Below are 21,507 nucleotides of genomic sequence, written 5' to 3'. Positions count from 1 at the left end.
GGAGGTTGCACGAGTCATACAGGGACTCAACTCAAAAAAATCTTGTGACGCAAACGGGATGTCAGTGTGGCTACTCAAACACTGCTTCAGGCATATATTGAGACCACTCACAAAACTGATCAACTTTTCTTTTGAAAAAGGAACCTTCCCATCACTTTTGAAGACATCCAAAGTCATTCCGATCTTCAAACAGGACGATCCTTGCCTTGCAAGCAACTATCGTCCAATCTCAATTCTTCCAGTCTTCAGCAAAATTTTTGAAAAAATTTTCTATGAAAAGCTTGCAAGCTTTCTAGAAAATAACAATATCCTAAATCCGGAACAATTTGGATTTAGGAAAAACAGATCCACAATAGACGCGGTGAACAATCTTTTGGACAATGTTGTCGATGGATTGGAAGGACGAGAACATGTGCTCAGTATATTCCTCGACCTATCCAAAGCGTTTGACTGTGTGCATCATGAAACACTTTTGCTCCAGTTGGATAAATGCGGCGTTCGGGGTCTCTCGCACTTATGGCTCACTTCTTACCTCAAGGATCGAGACCAGTGCGTTGAGGTATCGAACGTCGTCTCAAACAAAATTAAAATGACCCATGGTGTCCCTCAGGGCTCCATCCTTGGGCCTCTTTTGTTCCTAGTTTACGTCTGCAGACTGAATTCAGTGATCCAGCATGGAAAACTGGTTCAGTATGCTGACGACACAACTCTCTGTATCAAAAACAAATCAACTCAAGACCTGGAAATCACATCCTTCATGGAACTGAATGCATGCATTCAGTATTTTGCTGAATTGAACCTGAAAACAAATCATTCAAAAACAAATGTCATGTGTTTTAGCCTCCGACAAAATGATCACGAAGTTCAGCCTGCCGTGTTTGTGGATGATGTGCTTTTAGAGGAAACTAACTCCACAAAGTTTCTGGGAATGTTCCTAGACAGAGGACTGACCTGGGCTGATCATGTTGATAATGTATGTGCTAGAGTGGCCTCAGGCATATATGCCTTGCGGCACCTGGCAAAGTTCTGTTCCCCCAGAGTTCTGAAAATGGCATATTTCGGCCTGATTCATCCACACTTTGCGTATGGAGTGAGACTCTGGGGAGGTTGTGCCAAAAACAAAATGGAAAGAGTTTTCAAGCTCCAAAAAAAGGCAATCAGAATCATTGCAAATTTAAATTACAGAGAGTCGTGTAGGGAATCTTTCAGGGAGTTAGAATTGCTGACTTTGCCCTGCCTTTATGTTCTGGAGGTGATCATGTACTGCAAATCAAAGTGTGATTTGGTTCGTGGCGGTAGCATTCACCACTATGAGACGAGAGGCAGGGACAACTTCCGAACTCGGCAATACAGACTGACATTATCACAACATCTCCCTCAACAAGTTGGTGTCAGACTAATAAACAAGCTCCCTGAAAGTGTCAAACTTTCCGCCAATCAACATCAATTCAAAACTCGTCTTAAACGCCTTTTGGTGTCCAAAGCGTTTTATTCTGTCGATGAATTCATGGTCAGCCGCTGGGATGTCTAAATCTAAATTTAACTTGGATCTGAAGTCAGTTTGAATGTGTTTGAGTGAATGCATGAATTGTAAGTATGAATGTGTTTTGAACGTCTAAGCCTGTGGTTTATCTTACTTACTTCTGACTTTTGCAATACAATGTCCATTGTCAAAATGCAATAAAGAGATTGATTTGATTTGATTTGAAGGTTTTTCCAGCAGTCCTTTCCAAGGTGGGTAGTTTTAAAGAAATAGTCAATGTTCAATGCTGTGTAATAAATTTGTTTTAATTCAGTCCTGAATGTTTTTATCACCTCTTGTATTTGTCGTATTTGTATTCCATGTATTTTCTTGCAAGCATGTGACTGTTTCAGTTGACTCCAAAATGATGAAGAATTGGAACGGAAAAAGTTTTTCATATTGCTATGCAAAAGAGTTTCTGCTGACTGGACCATCAATCCAGAACTGTCATTCAACAGATCGTTCTTGTGTTGTAAGCTGAATTTGTATAGATTGTTTAGCTTGCATTGTTCCATTGACAGCACTAATGTTTTTATGTTTAATTGCAGGTCAATCTCAGAGAATCGTACAGATATGAAGATTCCTACAGGTAAACTATACAGTTCAGTTAAAACTTTTTTTCTCTTAGGACGAGAAGCTTATAAATTGCACTTAGTCCTGTAAGAACCTTTGCGCTGCTTCCGGAATGACAGGGTATTCAGGATGGGTAAGGTTAGGGAGTAGGGGCTGCCTCCTATCGAGATCCATGAGGAAGAATTAGGGCACTACATCTCAAAGTCATGTCTCCCCAGAAGAAGGGGAGGCCAGCTCTGTACCAGCCTCTCCAGTCAAAGTAGGCAGGGGGTGGCACACCCTTGTTGAGGCTAGCAAGAACCTCTGAGGTTAGGGAACAAATCCCACCAACTCCAACAGTCATCTCCCACAATAGGCTAGACCTATCGAATTGTCCATAAACTCCAGAATCTCGACATTTGCTGTTAGTGATGTGCTGCTCCTGGACATCCATAAGGTTGCCCAGATTCAAATGACATCGGTTTTTGCTGTGTCCAGTGGTGGGTTCAACTGGAAGGTATAAACCAGCCAGAAGTGATCCCTGCTGGGTATTAGTTGAAACTCATAAGTAAGATGAAAGTGACATTTTGAAATGTGCGTATTATACTGGTCTAGAGGAAAATGTCTGGGTGAACTGGTAGTTCATATGACTTATCTAATTGAGACAATCATGTTTAGTTCAGAAGAACTAACACATGTATACAAATGGAACATGTATAAAATTCAATATTAAATGTGTTGTAACTTAAAGTATCTGTAAGTTGTACAGCTTAGCTGTAATGTTAGTGACAGAAACCAATGATGATGATGTGAAAAGAAGGGAGACAACAACTTGTGAAACAACTACCTGAAGTTCACAAGGAAGGATGACTCTAAAATCGAGATAACATTTCAACTGAATTTGATTCCTTTTGGATTAGATCTTGCAAATCATTCAACATCTCAGATTTGTGGTAAATATATCTAGGTCAAAATAACAGTAATTGGTCTGGTGTAAAATATTTTAGTAACACACCTCATAGGTAACAGTACAATATTTAACGGTTGTAAGAGGTAATAGTTACAAGTATTGTATTCATTTGGCTGTACTATATTGTTTACTGTAACTATTATAATTTTAGCTCATATTGCACTTTGTTGTACAATAACTTAACCCTTTTAGCCCCGGCGTCCGATATATCGGACAGAGGTGGTCTAGCTAAAATGCCCAACGTCCGATATACCGGACGTCTCGAGAATTTAATGTAGCTGGCTAATAATATGTCCAAATGCCATCAGTTTCAGTGTAATAGTCGGTGAAGAAACGGGCTACATGCAAAAACAATAAACCTTCCGATTGGCATCGTATTTCGTCGTCATTGAGCGTAGTTTATTTGTCGATGTCAACTGTCAGACGACTTCAGTTGCATTGTTGTTGTATGCTGACTTATAACCTCAATTAGTTTGCGTGATTGAAAGCGGTTGTTTTTCGTGTGATTTATTGTATTATTAGTAAAAAACATGAGTAAACGTCGTAGAGAAAAGTTACCAGTGAGTGAAAACACTTTGATAACACTGGTACTTTGGGATTATACCGACCACACCCATACATGAATCGTTATTTGACATTTTGCTTCTACTGATTACTAGATTAGCGTGGAACAATATTATAAAACAGGAATTGTCTTATCGCAAACCCCTCCCCATCCTCAGACAGAGGTCAAAGTCGAGCGGTCTAGTTGATAACGTGATTGCAGAGTCTCGCCGCCCGTTCAGCTGGTGCGTCGCTTTGTTGTACTTCCGTGTTTTACCTTTACATTTCTCCAAACACAAAAATTCAATAAAAACAAACATGATCAAACTAAATCTAAACTCTTCATTGAAAAAACACTCAAAACTTGTTTTTATTCTTGATCACACTCCGCCACCCAAAATGCGAGTGCTATGCCTTTGCGCTGATGTCAACGAAAGAAAAACATCCCTCGAGATAGTACCTATCAGTAAAATATCAAATTCTAGAGGATCTGATCAGAAATATAAATTGAATTGTAATGGAAAGGCAATTATGTACCGTTCAAATCATGTGATGCCGCGTGGCCTGTCGTAATCGGGATTCTCGAGAAAGATAAGATAACAGCGACAACAATACCGATCACAATGCCTGGAAATGCTTGTAATTTTGTAATTAAAGAGTTGTTTTTTCGTTCTATCATGTTTGTTTCTATAAATTTATATTTTTGTGTTCTTCATACAACTAGTGTGGTCGGTATAATCCCAAAGTACCCTATTATTAGTGGTGAATGTGCTATTTTTGAAGACAATGAATTGAGTTGTTTATATAAAATGTATATATTTTAAATATTATTTCTTTTACTTTTTTGAAAAATTAAACAAGTTTTAGTCTTACAAACCATTACAATTAGTTTGTGTTATTTTACAATAAAATTGTTATTATTTCAAAAGTGCAAAAACAAGTAAACATATCTGTATACTTCTACTGACGTGTATGTGGAAATATATGAAGAAGTGCTTATGCAGCAATACAATTAATTGGATATATCTCCTGCGTTTATCAAGGAAAGTTCTTAAAATTTTGTGTGTGTAGTAAGAAATATGTGTACAACAAAATTGCTTCATTTTTCAGGGGCTACAATTTTTTTTTTCTACCGTTTATGTATGTTCAAACTATAAAAAATATAAAAAAATTTATGTATAAATACGCTAAAAAAAAAAACAAATCATTCTGTAAAAGTACTTTTTAACTATTACATCTAAGAGTACACTTATTTGTGAACAATTTAAAACAAAGACCTAAAAATTATCTTCAAAAATAAGAAAACTAGATGAATTTTCCCTCAATTCTGCACTACGGTCCCTTATCGCCATGGGCTTTCTGGCAAGTCCATGGAAAAATGGCTGGGGTTAAAAGGGTTAATATTACAACAATATTGTATAACAATGTTATCAGGTGCAAATTAATTTGTGTGACAAGTTTAAAAAAATCTAAGTGGACTATTATTTTTTTATTACAGAATAGTAAACTGTGCCTTAGGGCTGCAATAACTCTTTTCTAATATCATTTTTATTATTTTAACATTCACTGGTGTGTAGAAAACTCAGTTGCTTTGCTGTGCTTTGGGATCATGCCCAAAATATTGTAGTGCACCTGATAATACAATGAGAACACCTTTTAATATAGATTGAGTGACTTGGGAGTGTGAATGGCTGAGCGCTTTAATATATTGAGTTAAAGACAGCACAGGTTCAGATCCTGTTACTCTCTACCTTGTACTGTACGGACTCTGTCACTTATTCTATGGATAAGATGCTTCCACAGGCCAGTGGCCCATGATGATGGTTAGAATAAAGATTAAAAGGAGATCAGTCTCCCCTTTAATAAAAAAATTAATCTCAGGTAGAGTTAATGAGAAAGTACATGAGAACCATACCATGGTGGTACGACTATTATTCTGAAGTTTACTCTTACTGAACTTGGCTACAAGTATTTTTCACATTTTTTAATTAGTTTGCATACATGAAGAAGTGGCTGTATCCCAGCGCATTACTGATCATGAAGAGCTTCAAAATGCTGTGACAGGTTGACTCTATGCCCTAGCATCACATCATGAAGAGGTTCCTATCAAAATGCTGTAACAAATCCTTCTATTTGTATGAAAAAAAATAAAATGTTTATTTATCTCTTGTACGTGATAAAACAATTGTATGTTACTACTTGAATTTTTATTTATTTTTTTATCAAGGTAACTTTTATTGTTAAAAACTGGACCTTGTACATCAGCCATGACTTCCTAACTATCGATTTTTGAAAATATTTATATTTTTTGACGATAATTTCTATGTCCATGAAGGATACATTTTTATACAAAGAAAAAGTAACCATATACAACTGTTTCATGTAATTGCATTATAATTCCATTAAGCTTGTATTGATGTTTGTGTCCAAGTGAAAATTTGAAAAATGTATAATGGTTTTAATTTTTGTTTACTTTACCACGAGTATCCAGTTGTGCCCTGTGTACCAGTAAAAAGAACCAGTAGTTTAGAAAATGTAATTATGTATAATTTAAATTTCACATACATGATTTTTAAATTTTAGGTACAAAAGGAATGTGCAACTATTGTATAGTAAATTATTATCACAAAAATTAATTACTTATTTGGAGTCACTAATCATAGCCTCAAGAGTTACTAAAACCTAAATAGATAAGAAAAAACTTTTTTTCTACTTTTTTCTTGTCGATAAAAGGGCTTGAAATAAACCATGGTTTTAACCATCTTTCTGCATTTGTCTGTGGCGCCTTTTCTCTCTATTAAAAATATTAATGTTATTTGCAGAAGAAGTCACTCCTACATTGTCCACCTCAGATCACAGCACGGATAAGAAACGAAAGCTAGAGGAAGATTCAGTTGGAGAGGTAAAAGTTAAGAAGTTGAAAGTTGCTCCTCCCGATTTCATAACCGATGAGAAGTTGCCGGGCCTCGTGCTGTTTATCGGGGTCATGAAGAACAGCATAATCAAGAGCAACCTTATGCAGATATTGTATGATTCCTTTGCAGCCTCCAAGTATGGGAGGCTTTACATGAACCTCATCGATGAGGATATGTAAGTTTATTGCTCACACATCAGTTAAAAATACATTTTAACCTTTCCGTCACGGGGTTCTCATTTATAAGATGAGACATTTTACTCACCCTGTTTGTTAACATAGTGCTCTAGTAGGATATTTTAACATCTATGCTCCAATCCTATATTCCATAAAATATTCACAATTTAGTTCTTAAAATTATCTATTAATAACACCCATTTCTTTCCAGTAACTACAGATAAGTCTACTAAATAATGATCGCTTCTCATTGCAGATTTTGTTTAACTTAAAGATTTGAATCCTTATAAATACATAAAAAAAATAATGTCTACCTTATCTGTAGTATGTGAATAAAGATATATACAGTGTGTAAAAAAGTTCTGTACGGGCTTGATAATTTACGAACGATTACAGGTAAAGCAATAAAACTTGGTACATCATTACTGCACCTATAAATCTACTTTTTGAATGAACTAAAATTTTTTGTCATGTCGGGAGGTGATCCTCAAGGAGTCAGAAGGAACTCTTAAATTAGAGCATAGATCAAGCAGTACATCAAATTAAAGGTCTCTATTAGTAGAATACAATGCCGCAAATCTGACCTGAAAGGATTCACTCTTTAAAAAATTACGCCGGTTTAAAGTTTAAAACCTTTACAATGTATGTAGGTCCTGTTCTAGATAGTTTAATATTCTTGTCTTGGATCAAGTTGTGAAAGGTAAGCTTAGAAAGTGAATACTGGACTTAATAAATAGTTTTCAAGGTAGTTATTGACTCTCTACATCCAATGGAGGATGGTCTACAAGGAGTTGAGCAAAAAATTGAATCTTAAGCGCAGTGCAGGAGTACATTATTTTAAAGGGGTTGTTTTGCAGAGATGAATGATAAAGAGAAAATCCAGTTATCAATTATTATAATAGAAAGTTCTTATTTTTAAGCTGGGATTTGGACTTTACTGGATGTACATTTTACATTACACTTTAAAACAATGTACATCATTTGTGACATGGTCTTTTGCATGTTTCTTTGTGGAGTAAACTCGGTGTGCTGCATCTTTTTTGAGGTGCAAAATGATCGATCTTTGTATTCTTTTTTATCATATGAGTTATCAGAATTGATTAAGAATGACTTGATGTATTGAGAGTTGTAGATTTTACTACAACTGGGCTATTAAAAAAACAGCACATCTCTAACTATCTAGAATGTTGTGTGGATATTGTGAGCCTTATTTTTAAACTGATTTTGGTATAATTTGGCACAAACCTTCCTTTCTGAATTCTCTCTGATGAGTTTTTTATTGATCAAATCCGATTGGGAGAATAAGGAAATTCAAATATTATAGTTTTCAGAATTTCTTATAGTTTGCTAGGAAGGATGGAGAGCGTGGAGAATATAAAGCTACGGCTAAATAGCTTGTAGTATTTTCTTGCAGGGGTGGAGATGTGTGGTCACGATGTGTGCTGAAAATAGAGACGATGGTATTAGCAGAAGTAGTGCGAGAGGATAAAGTCCGTGCCAGTTTAGACGCTTCCAGATTGCTTTTCGACCATCTCAGAAAATTTTGTTTCACCGTTCAGGTATTTTAGATTATAATAGAAGTAATTTTAACTTTTGAAGCATTAACACAAGCATCTGTTACAAAACAGAGCTCATCCACAGCAGACACAATTGTTAAAATGTACAGATGTGTCAATGAAACAACATTTTAACTCTCTAACTGCTCTTTGAATCATTGCTAGCCAAAGTGTAGGCCTTGTTTCTAAACATGAACCAAAATTAATAAATATTAATAATTGTAATAAATATTCCATTACATTTTCCCAACGATTTAAACTATCAATAGGTGATACTCATATTTCAGAGAAATGTTTTTGCAATATCTAAACAAAACTTATATGTAACTGAGTATGCCAACCACTATCATGAGACACTTAAAAGATGCAGTACTGGAAAGTTCACTCTTCCTCTTTGCATTAATGTGAATTTCAATACTGGAGAGTTCAGTCTTCCTCTTTGCATCAGTATAAATTTCAAAATTGGAGAGTTCAATCTTCCTCTTTGCATGAATTGGAATGCAGGCAGATAATATCTTTTCTTAAAAAGTTATTTAATTTATTTATTTTATTTACATGCAACAATACAGGTTACACACCCAATTACATTGTGCATGTTTAAATCAAGATGACATGCAATAATATCCACACAATCAAATATAATCCAGTCCAGTCCAGTGTTCCACTCAAAATAGTTCCCATTAAATAGATAATTAAGCCTAAAGATAAACAACAGATACATATATATAGATATAACAACGTAACTATAATAAAATTATAAACAAAATAACAGCAATAATAAATAATCATAAATATTGTCACGTACTGTGTGATCAAGTTATTTCTACTATAACTCACCCTGTTAGTCCTTGGGGCTGCTCCATACACTCTGCTTGGCCGTGACGAGGTACGTAACAAATAACTACTCACTCTTCTTAAAACAACATCATTTATTCATCACATTCTACCACCTAAACCTATCTAACCGTCCGTAGCATCGCCGCCGCTCGTGCCGCGCCACCGCACGTCCCCGGTCCGCTCTCACCACACGCAATGTCTCTACCCATAGACGACACCTCCTCGACTGCACAACATCAGGTGTTCCGTGTTGACCTCTCCCTCTCCACATCAGACGGCGGGAAAAGGGCCCCGTCGTCACACTCCCCCTTCTTAAAGGGAAGCTACGGTTATGAATCTCTGCTTAGGCATCCCCATCGGGTCTCGGAGTAGCTGCACCAGGAACGCCATCCTGGAGTCGGCCTTGACGTGACTGCGCCTCCTTCCGTTCCTCACATTCCTCTTATGAGCTCGTCACTGTTTTCACCTCTAAGGTCTAGTGTTTAATGTTCAGTTGATGGTAACCGTAGCTTCACTGCTGGGCACAGCATTATGTCCATGACACGTCTCCTTTGGCGTGTGACCCAAAAGTATTAGTCCTCTTCTTAATTTCTAACGCACATTCTTCACACTGGAATGTTCACAGTTCTAAGCTTCCCAGTTCAGTATGGGACGCGAACGAACGGGAGACGAATGCCACGAACGATTTCCCTATCTAAGTACATCAAAAGGACTTACAATATTTTGTTTTCCCCTTCTAATTTGTTTCACCTGGATATTATTACCTAAATTTAAAAGGAGTTAAGACACACACAAATATGAATATCGCTCAAATTTAAAACATCCAAAATTGAAATAATAGCCGTGGGGAATCTGTTATAGAGCCTACGCTAACCTAACTAAAAATGTAAAAGTTACCAATAAAACATCCCTTACATATCATTATTTGCCATATAAATATACAAGTTTGCGGAGTACAACACCTTTTTTTTTTTTTTATTACTTCTAAAATATAAATTGCTTATTACATATTTACTTCAAATTAGAAAATTACAACTACTAAAACTAAGGGAATCTCAATTTATTACTAACACTAACACTCTCTATTTTTCCCAAATAATTTAATTACATATGTGTCCGGGATTTGATACCATTTGGATCGGTTTATACCTACTTAAGTAATCTCCATGCAATGGAGTACAAAGTTTTTGAGCTGGAACAGTGCACCTCCAGATGGCTACGTGATATAAGTAGCTGTGGTCAGCAGAGGCCTTCCGGCGCAGTGGCCTGACCCTCGGGGTCAGCGGCCTGCGACCTTGTTGCAAGCGTGTTCCAACTACTAGAGCTCTTCTAATCTTATGTTACTTGTTTAAGACGAAATTATCCCTACTAACTAGACAAATCATCAACAAATAAAGCATTCACATTTGTTCTCATTTTTTTTTTTATCACTAATTCTATATAACAAATATATGACAATTATACAAATATTTATTACCCAAATCATGTATTACCCACTAATATTTTAACATACATTTTAATCAAAGTAAGCCCATGGCACCTTATTACTTAAACTACATTTATCAATTCTACAAATAAACTAATTATCTTTTTATATACACAATTGATTTAGTCAGGGATACCGTACCTTATCTAAAATACCTCGATATAGTTAAAGGTTAACATTTAAAACATGAACATAACAACCTGACATTTATGCAAATCAGAAAATGAAGTGGTATATTACACATTTAATAATCATTATCTAAACTAAACATTCTTTACATCTGTGGTGTACATATCTGAATCTAATATAAATAGTCAGCTATCTAAAATATATTTGTAAAGATAGGAATGTTGATTATCGATCTGGCCGTTGGCGGTTATATGTATGTGACGTAATATGAGACCATACTGTTTGAATAAATCCTATTGGCTACTGAGGTCACGCCACTTCTCCCCGCCAACGTTCCTTTACCATTCCAGCAGCGAGTGTTCTGCCCAGTCCAGTTTTTACCCACGGTCCGTAAAACCCGCGTCCTCCCGACCAAGATGTAGTACAATAGTTTCCTTTAATTGGTGTAATTTAATTACCCAGTATTATTACCACCGGCCACGAACATCACAAATGGCGACGAGAGGATTTGTGGAAATTAGTATTAGTGCGAAAATTCCGAGTGTACATCGCCGCTGGACATCAACAGTGAACACCACGTGCGCGAACAACACGAGGACAGTTTTGATCGAGTGAACATCACAAAATGGCGAGTGAACATCACGGAGATTAACAGTACAAATTTTCTTAAGTTTCAAACCAATTAGTGTGGGAGGAAGTGTAGTGTGCAACCAAATTATTTTAGCTAACGAGTTGATGTGGCAAGTACAATTAGACGAACTACCGTTTCCTGTAACTAATATAATGGCGCAAATAGGCGGTTATCGGGAATATGACGGGTCAGTTGAAACCTGGGCGTCATACATCGAACGTTTTGAGCTGTTTGTGGGACTGTAATAGCATTGACGGGGTAAAAAAGGTCAGTACGCTTTTAACTGTGATAGGAGTAAAAACGTATAGTTTGTTGAGAGACCTGTGCACTCCTAATAAACCGTCGGAAAAAGACATTTAATTGAAATGGTGCAACTTGTGCAAAAAACATTTATTCCCGACTCCTAGCTTCATCGCGGAGCGATATCGTTTTAGTAAGCGAGTACAGTTGGAAGGCGAGTCGGTTGCCGAGTTATATTGCAAATTTGAAAAAAATGACAACCCATTGTGACTTTGGCGCGTCGCTAAATGATTACTTGAGAGACAGACTGGTGAGTGGCATCAGAAGTGAAAGTGCCAAACAAAAACTGTTATCGGAAGCCTCGTTAACGTTCGAGCAAGCGACCAAAATAGTGCTTTCAATGGAGCAAGCAGAAAAATCGGCGGCAGCTCTATCAGTCGGAAGACCCGAGCGGATCCATCAGTTGAGCAGCGTGGTGGCCAGGAGGGGGAGATTCGGAAATGGCGCACCGCATTCCCAGACGCATTCCCAGACAGCACGGAGCGACAACGCTGGAGCGGCCTGGAAGGGAGCAGGGGGAACAGCCAAGGTCAGCGGCGGCACGTCACCAGGGCCTTCTGGATGGCAGCGGCGATCTCCGCCAGGTGGCAGTGGCAGTGCGCAATGTTTTATGTTGTGGCCTCACAGGGCATTTCCGTTCACAGTGCAGGTTATTAGGTGTGAAGTGTCATTTCTGTGGTAAACAAAACCACATAGCAAAAGTGTGTCGTTCTAAGTTAGCTGGCCGGCAAGGTACAAATGTAAATAGAGATAAGACTAATTTTAGAGATAGTAAAAGCACTGGGAATTCCAAAAAATTATCGCAAACATAACTACCTAGAAGGTGTTGATGACAGTAATCAGGTGTCAGGGGACACTGAGCAATTTGTGGAGGATGTAGCCAATTTATTTAGAATGAATGAAAAAGGTGACTGACAGAGTCAAGGTAGACCCAATTCAGCTTGATTTAATTGTTAATGGTAAAAGCCTTAACGTTTGAGGTTGATACAGGGGCTTCTGTGAGTGTTTTGCAGTGAGGAATATTACAATTCTCATTTCCAGATGTGTAAATTAGAACCTAGTGAGTTGACACTCAGCTCTTATACTGATCAACCTATCACACCTGTAGGCAAGATCAAAGTTGAAGTTAATTATAACAAAGTAAACAAAGTAATGGACTTGTATGTCATCAAGTCCGGTGCTCATCCATTATAGGTAGGGAATGGTTAAGTGCTCTAGGGGTTGAAATTTCGTTTAAAAATAATGACAGGTTATTTGAGATAAGTAGAACCGATGCCGATAGTTGTCTTGAACTTAAGAACAAGTTGTTTAAAGAATTTCCTAAGGTATTCAGTGACGAGATAGGTTGTTTTAAAGGCGAGCCTGTAAAGTTAACAGTAAAAGAAAACACGGTTCCTAAATATTTCAAACCTAGGCCAATACCTTTTTCCCTGAAAGCCAAGGTTGAAAACGAACTAGCTAGGCTAGTAGATGAGAAAGTGTTAATACCTGTAAGTAGCTCAGATTGGGGTACGCCCATAGTTCCTGTATTAAAGAAATGCGGTTTCAGTCAGGATTTGCGGTGATTTTAAAGTAACATTGAACCCTTGTTTAGAAGTAGAAAAATTTCCGTTACCAAGAAATAGATGAGTTGTTTGCAAACCAGCAAAAGGGCGAGAAGTTTAGTAAGATCGATTTGTGTCAAGCATATACCCAATTAGAGTTAGATCCAGAGTCTCAGAAACTGTGTACCATAAGTACACACAAAGGTTTATTTTGTTTATTCCCGTGTTCCTTTTGGCATAACCTCAGCAAGTGCTATTTTTCAAAAGAAAATAGAGCAGACTCTCCAGGGTATAGATCAAATTGCAGTATTTTTAGATGATATTCTAATAACCGCTGAAAATGATAAGGCTCATTATGAGAAGTTAAGAGAAGTGTGCAAGAGGTTGAATGAGAAAGGCTTAACTGTCAAAAAGAGTTAAATGTACTTTCTTTGCTAATTCAAGTAGAGTATTTGGGGTTTGTCATTGACAAACACGGTTTGCACACCGATCCCAAGAAAGTAGAAGCAATCAAGAACGCACCTATCCCAAAGAATGTCTCAGAAATTTAAATCGCTAATTGGGCTAATTAACTATTATTCTAAATTTCTTCCAAATTTATCAAGCATTTTAAGCCCATTGTACAATTTATTAAAGAAAGACGTTCCATTTGATTTTCAAACAGGCAATGTTTTCAGGCATTTGATAGAGTAAAAGAACTGCTAAGTAGTGAGGACTATCTTAGCGCACTATGACGGCAAAACTTCCGTTGAAGCTGGCGGTAGACGCGAGATTTCTTTTGGACTAGGTGCGGTCCTGAGTGTTTGTCACACCAGAAGGTATTGAAAAACCACTAGCATACCAGTCTAGAACGCTAAACTAATGCTGAAAAGAACTACTCCCAGATCGATCGAGAGGCTCTAGCAATTGTCTGGGGCGTGAAGAAATTTAACCAATATCTGTATGGTAGGGAATTTTACTTTATGTACGGACCACAAACCGCTTCTATCAATATTTTGGTCCTCATAAGGGTTTGTCAGTGTTTAGCGCCAGCAGATTGCAGCGCTATAGTTTATTTTTGTCAGGGTACAAGTTTAATATAGAATATATAAAATCAGCTGATCACGGGCAATGCCGACGCGTTCAGCCGGCTACCACTGACAATGAAAGAGCCGGAAGTGAGCGACGATGACCACTGGAAGGGCAGTTATTTGCATTGTCTTTTGGGAAAGCTCTGTGCCTTTAACTTTTGAAAATGTACAAACAGAAAACGCTAAAAGATCCAATTTTTATGTAAAGTTTATTGGTTATGTAAGGCACGGGGTGGCCCAATAGCATCCCTGGGGATGACAAGGAGTTGTTGCCATATTTTGCAAGGAGGGAAGAGTTGTCTATAGTAAATAATATATTGGTTTGGGGTTACAAAGTAGTAGTGCCTAGCAAAATGAGAAAAATATGTGCTGGAACGAGCTTCACTCATCCCACATGGGTATAGTCAAAATGAAATCGATAGCTCGGAGTTATGTTTGGTGGCCTAATATTGATGATCAAATTGTGTCCTTGGCAAATAATTGTTCTTCCTGTTTAATGGAGAGAAATAACCATAGCAAGTGTCAGCTGCATACGTGGCATTATCCCCCAAGTCCATGGCAAAGGCTTCACATGGGATTATTTAGGTCCGATTTAATGGAAAAATGTATCTACTAATTGTTGATGCACTCAGCAAGTGGCTGGAAGTGTTTCCTGTAGCTTCCACTTCAGCCAATGTAGCCATAAATCATTTAAGAGATTTGTTCAGTAGGTTTGGTCTGCCAGAGACTGTCCACAGTGACAATGGTCCACCATTTTCCTCATTCGAATTTCATAATTTTATGTCAAACAATGGTATCAGACATACTTTGAGTCCTCCATACCATCCCATGAGTAACGGTTTGGCAGAGAACTCTGTCAAATATGCTAAGAATAAGATCAAATGTGCTTTACGTGATAAGAAAGATGTAAAATATAGCTTTAAGTAGAATATTGTTTTGATTATCGAAATGCTGTTCATGCTACCACCAATGAGACCCCAGCAAAGTTGATGTTTAATAGGCAATTAAGGACTAGGTTAGATTTATTAAGGCCTAACCTGTCAATGACAGTTAGTAAAAGACAAGACAAGCAAAAGGAGTATTTCTCTGGAACTAAAATTAGACTATTTTTATCCTGGTCAAAATGTAATTGTTAGGGACTATCGCACCCGCGACAAATGGATTAGTGCTACGGTAATTAAGCAGATCAGCAATGTTATATACGAAGTTGAATTGACGTCTGGCATTGTGTTCAGACGGCATTATTGATCAGATTGTAGCCGTGCAGGGAGAGCCAGCTGATGTAAAAAACAGGTAGAATCAGCTGACGCTTTCCGATGACAGTTCCTCTTCCCCCCCGGTCATGACGCCGGTGGGGCGAGAACCAATAGCAGTGAGTCCCCACTCTCCGGCCGAGCGGTCGTGTGGCTCGCTCCCCTCCCCTCTCAGTGTCCGTGCCGTTCTAACGGTAAACAAACAGCTGATCGTGGCAACACGTCACCGGCTGCGACGGCAGCTGTCATGCCGCGCCAGCTGTTCCCAAACAACAACAATGATAGACGCTATCCTGTGCGGATTAGAAATCCCGTGGATAGGCTTGGAACTTGTAAAATTATATTGTTTTGTTCTATTTTAGTTTGTTCCATTATATTGTTTTTATTTGTCTTAGTTGTGTTAACCCAAAGCGTTCATACCATTTTGCTTTATTGTAGTTTAAGGAAAATTTATTGATGTTACTGTATTAATGTGTTAATTGAATTTCAACAATGTTTTTTTTTTTGTTGAACTATGTAGTGTGTTTATTTTGCAGTGTTTTTTCAACTTTGGAAGGAGGAAATGTGGTGTACATATCTGAATCTAATATAAATAGTCAGCTATCTAAAAATATATTTGTAAGATAGGAATGTTGATTATCGATCTGGCCGTTGGCGGTTATATGTATGTGACGTAATATGAGACCATACTGTTTGAATAAATCCTATTGGCTACTGAGGTCACGCCACTTCTCCCCGCCAACGTTCCTTACCATTCCAGCAGCGAGTGTTCTGCCCAGTCCAGTTTTTACCCACGGTCCGTAAAAACCCGCGTCCTCCCGACCAAGATGTAGTACAATAGTTTCCTTTAATTGGTGTAATTTAATTACCCAGTATTATTACCACCGGCCACGAACATCACAACATCTTAATAGTTGTTACATGTTATTATATAAAATACCAACTGTGTTAGTTACTACGGTACATCATTTTATAATGGTCATTATTCTATTATCATTAAACACGGTTTCAAGGGGCCCCATTTCTTAGCGAATGTGAAATACACTTTTAAACTCTTACTCAGCCCTTACTTTAGTTTAAATAGGTATACACTATACCCCTACTCTAACATTTTCATATTGTATTGTTACATAAACACCAACATTATTTCACTTGTAACATTATACTAACATTAATCATTCTACCTATTAATTCTTGATAACATTCATATTTTATAACATATCATTCTTTCACTCATTTGCTCATTTGGTGGCCACCACTCATTCATCATTCATACCGCAGTCATACGACACAGGTTCAATGTCATCTCAGTGACCTGACCGTGACCCTGCACCAGATCAGCTGCTGCGCACCCGGTCCGGGCACCGCCCGTCTCGTGTCCCTGTAACTATCTTATTAGACACACCTTATCCTAGGCAACTTCACGGTTATAATTGGCATAGATTTATCTCACACTTATCATTACATGATTTTAACAAAACATTAAAATATTATATTACGTCTGAAGTACAAAACGTCATTCACTGTACCTAATTATATTAGTACATCGCTGTAGTATATCTAATTATGCAACAAAACCTTATATCATATTAATGTTTGGGCGTGAACTTCAAGAACCCCTAGAGTTCTAATCGATCCTGGATTGCTTGACACCCCTTGATGCCACGTAGCGGGTTTCTTCCGTTCTTCTGTCTGATAACGCTGATGAAAACCACCCTGAATCCATCTACTCCTCGGGGATCCGCTATATTGTCTCCATGTGTCTCTCCACTCTTCCTGTTCATGAGTTTCACATAATGTGGCTATCCTGCTACTTGGGATTTCACTTTCATTTGGGGAGTTTCTATTAGTAGGAACGCTAACTCCCTCCTCTAGCGTCCCCCTCTGTCGTTTCCCTGTCCTCTACCTAGATTTGATCTGCAGTTTATAGCAAAGTGTCCCACACGGTTACATTTGTAACAAATCACTCTACCGTCTGCTGTTCGTCCACGATTTGAACCCCGAAATGAACCACGACCCCTTTGGTTTTGACCTCCATAGTAGCCTACATCCCTCCGTTGAGTAGTGTGTTTCTCCTCATTTTTCCTTTGTTCCATAAGACTCATACTAAAACTTAGCGAATTCACTCATTAGGTTTTCAATTTTGTTCTCTAACGAGCTACTACTTGGTTGTGACGCATGGGGTACGGTTATCGGTCCCGCTCCTCTGGTTATGGGTTCTGTCAAGAGTTGGTCGACCCTTTGGCCCGCTATAAATCTTGCAGTTTGTACTTTTCTTACGTTGGCTAAAACATTTTCCAAAGTTTCGTTGTTCATCATCATCACTTTTTCAAGTAATGATGGTTTCAAGCCCCTTAGAACATGCTTGATTTTGCTTCTTTCAGCCATATTGGGGTCTAATTTGTTACACAGATTTAGTACATCCTGGATATAGGCCTCAACCTGCTCGTCCTCTCCTTGCATCCTAAGTCTTAGTTTAAATTCCAATTGCTCCTCCCAAGCAATTGACTGGAATGCTTCTTTCATCTTTCGCTTTACAATATCCCAAGTCAAGTTATTTTCTTCTGCCTGTTCTAAATTTTCATACCACTTTAGGGCTGCCCCCTCCAGATAACAAGGGATAACCACTAACTTCTTTGCTTCGTCCCAACCGTTAGCTCTCGCTACTCTCTCATAGGCTTGCAAATACTCCTCTACATTCTCTTCTGGGCTACCACGAAACTTTGGGGGAGTAATAATAGGTCCTCTAGCTTCAGCCATGGCTACTACTCTATTTCTTAATGGCTCTATTTCTTCACTACTCTCTTGCACCGACCGACACTCTTGCTCGTTTACCCTCAACTCTTCGAAGCTGTCGTCTAAAGATTCCTCAAGAAGAGGGCTTAATTCAGTCTTCTGAGCTAAGTTTTCAAACTCAGAAACTGGGGAACTACTCTGCGACTGTGAATCCTGCCTGCTTCTACTCCTCGTCACTACACTAAAGTGAACTGGGGTCCCGTTCATAAGCAGTAAGTAAAGTATATCTCTCACTAGCTACAACTATTACCGTTCACTGTCACACTTATAACTAATAAGACACAATAATAATAATCCACAACAGTATTTTTCTCACAGTTCACTGATCACATTATCTAAAACAATTAGAACCTTGCTAAAACACTAATAAATTTTTTACAATAACATCCAAATTCATACTAAACTATAATCCCGTCACATTAATCACGTACAAATAATTAGTATACAATCACTGATTATTGCAGCAATCTATTTAAATAATCACTTCATTACTATAATATATTCACTTCACACTTCACACGTCCCTTAGATCTTCTTTCACCAACATTACATCAGACCAACAATCCAACATTTCTTCTCCAAATTGTTTAGCTTCAAATATGGAAAAATTAAACCGGCGGCTTACGACAGACAGAAATATCAATTGAATGCTTTTTATAAAATAACAAGTACTGAACTAGGTATTAAATAATAACTAAAACATACTTAAATTAGCATCACTTACGGGTTACCACTTGCTATTATACTAATTTCCAGAATACTCAACAAAAGGACTCATATTATTATTATTATTTTTTTTTTTTTTTCACTTAAAATCTTACTACAATTTTTCAAAGTCAAGTCCGTCTCAGGCTATCACGCCTCAGGACTACCCGGCACCTCCACCAAAATTTGTCACGTACTGTGTGATCAAGTTATTTCTACTATAACTCACCCTGTTAGTCCTTGGGGCTGCTCCATACACTCTGCTTGGCCGTGACGAGGTACGTAACAAATAACTACTCACTCTTCTTAAAACAACATCATTTATTCATCACATTCTACCACCTAAACCTATCTAACCGTCCGTAGCATCGCCGCCGCTCGTGCCGCGCCACCAGCACGTCCCCGGTCCGCTCTCACCACACGCAATGTCTCTACCCATAGACGACACCTCCTCGACTGCACAACATCAGGTGTTCCGTGTTGACCTCTCCCTCTCCACATCAGACGGCGGGGAAAAAGGGCCCCGTCGTCACAATATTAACAAAGTCAAGATAAGCCATAACAAAAAGAACGTGCGCGCGCGCGCGTGTGTGTGTGTGTAATTAAAAGTATAAACATCTTAATAAAAATATTGTAGTATAGTATATTTGTTAAATATGTATATAAAAGGTATTAGATAGTCTAGCTCAGTTTATATCCCTCTGACAAAGTCTTTTGTATTGATTAATACTATGCAAAAATATATCAACCTCCCCAGGCAAAGAATTATGTAATCTCATCATTGTATTCAAAGGTGATGAAAAATGTGCCATTGTACGAGAAAAATTAATGTGAAACAAAAAATTAATGGTCTCATGAAAGAATGTAATGGGTTGTATATGCATCAGTGTCACTGGTTTAATCTGCCGCATTTGCAGTGAGTGCCATTTTAATGGTTTATGTGAGAAGGAGTTATAAAATAACCATATTAGCATTAAAAATTCTATAACATATATTACATTACCAAAATATTATAAAATATGACAGAATCGATGCATTGAAAGGAATTTTGTTATTGGATGTTAATTAACCCCTCATTGTTATTGACCTAATAATATGTTTAGCAAATGTGTAAAAGTGTGCTACTGACATAATATTATGCATCATTATAATTGTTCCTGTTTTATTCAATTGTCTTCCATAATATTTCGCAAGAAGAATTTCTATGACAACCAGCATCGCAAGTAATTCGGACGTCTTTTACTAGATGTCATCACAGTCCTCTGTCATGAGTGTTTGCACTTGGTGAGTTCGGTGTAGGTGCATAGTGCAGACAGCTATCACGTGTCCTGGAGTATTTTATGGTTTTTTTTCTAATGTTTATTGTACCATGGAAATAACTGATGCCCAAATAGACGATTGGCTTCGTTTGTATGATGATGACATGTAAAAAAAAGCAAAAAGAACATTTCGGGAACACATCATAATTTCTTAGTACAAAAACACAATTGTTAAATGGGTACTTTACAGAAATTAAAAATACTCAAAACCTCCAATATTCATTTTATGGTTCAGTTAAAAACAGATTTATGATTTTTGTCATGTGTCGGCCATGTATATAACCTTGTTGTATTTTTCTCAGGCAAAACAGAGTTACTACAGGGACGGCAATGGGTTGCCCAGGTGCTTCACTCAACAATATCTGTGAGTTAAAAATGGAAACTTGCTTAAAATCACTTAAATTTCTCTAGTCTAAATTGAATAAAATTGTACAAATTTAATATAGATTTATTAGAACGTTGGAGAGATGACTCAGAAGCAGTGGCGTAATCATGGAAAGGTATGAGGGAGACTAAACCTCCCAAAGTACCCTAAAAATAAACTATATTTGTTTATAAAGAAACCTGTTTTTTTAATCCAGTTAAATTTTTAACTTTGAATTTAGTTTATTTAATTTATTAAAATTTATTCAAATGTATTCAACACCCTCTGGTATGGTGAACTTTTCAAAAACACTTAAATGCTATTTTCTTTCAATAACTTCAGACGTTGAAGTCCTGCATGACATTAAGTGAACATCGAGTGCACCAACTTGCTGTTAGTTTCCTCATCTTTTATAAAGTAAAAGAACAACAACAAAATGAAAATACCTGACAAATTAATGACATCTGACAACAAGTTCAAAGCTGTATGGTACCTAATAAATACAGAGAGACCTATTCATGTAGCTGAACAACTAAACACTTATTTTAATCAAATAGTAGAACTGACAATACAACAAAATAACCAACAATTGGGAGATTGCAGACTTGGAGAGGATTTAAACAACCATTTCATCTGACTACCACAACATGGAAAGAAGTAAAACAAGTAATACACAGCCTAAAAAATAAATCATCCAGTGGTACAGATGAATAATCTTCAAAAAATGTTAAGGATTGCACAGAAGAATAATTGACTCAACCTCTTACATCAATCATAAATAAGTCATTTTTTCTAAGGCCAATTTCCTACAAAACTTAAAATCTCCAAGGTATACCCCA

The 21,507-nt window shown here is 37.4% G+C and overlaps 1 protein-coding gene across 1 annotated transcript in view; it reads left to right on the top strand.

Annotated features, from left to right (window-relative positions):
* LOC124371754 overlaps positions 1 to 21,507 on the top strand; it is a gene marked incomplete at its 3' end in the record, with an annotated part of 90,901 nt that overhangs the window by 57,577 nt on the left and 11,817 nt on the right. Inside the window, exons 15-18 of the mRNA XM_046830095.1 lie at positions 2,071 to 2,111; positions 6,410 to 6,677; positions 8,093 to 8,237; positions 20,607 to 20,668. Coding sequence (XP_046686051.1) covers positions 2,071 to 2,111; positions 6,410 to 6,677; positions 8,093 to 8,237; positions 20,607 to 20,668 — 516 coding nt within the window. The remainder of the gene's footprint in view (positions 1 to 2,070; positions 2,112 to 6,409; positions 6,678 to 8,092; positions 8,238 to 20,606; positions 20,669 to 21,507) is intronic.

This window comes from Homalodisca vitripennis, unplaced genomic scaffold (assembly GCF_021130785.1).
Source record: "Homalodisca vitripennis isolate AUS2020 unplaced genomic scaffold, UT_GWSS_2.1 ScUCBcl_1907;HRSCAF=6114, whole genome shotgun sequence".
Classification (NCBI taxonomy): Eukaryota; Metazoa; Arthropoda; class Insecta; order Hemiptera; family Cicadellidae; genus Homalodisca; species Homalodisca vitripennis.
Note: the sequence above shows the minus strand (reverse complement) of the source record. Positions and strands in the feature narration are given on the sequence as shown.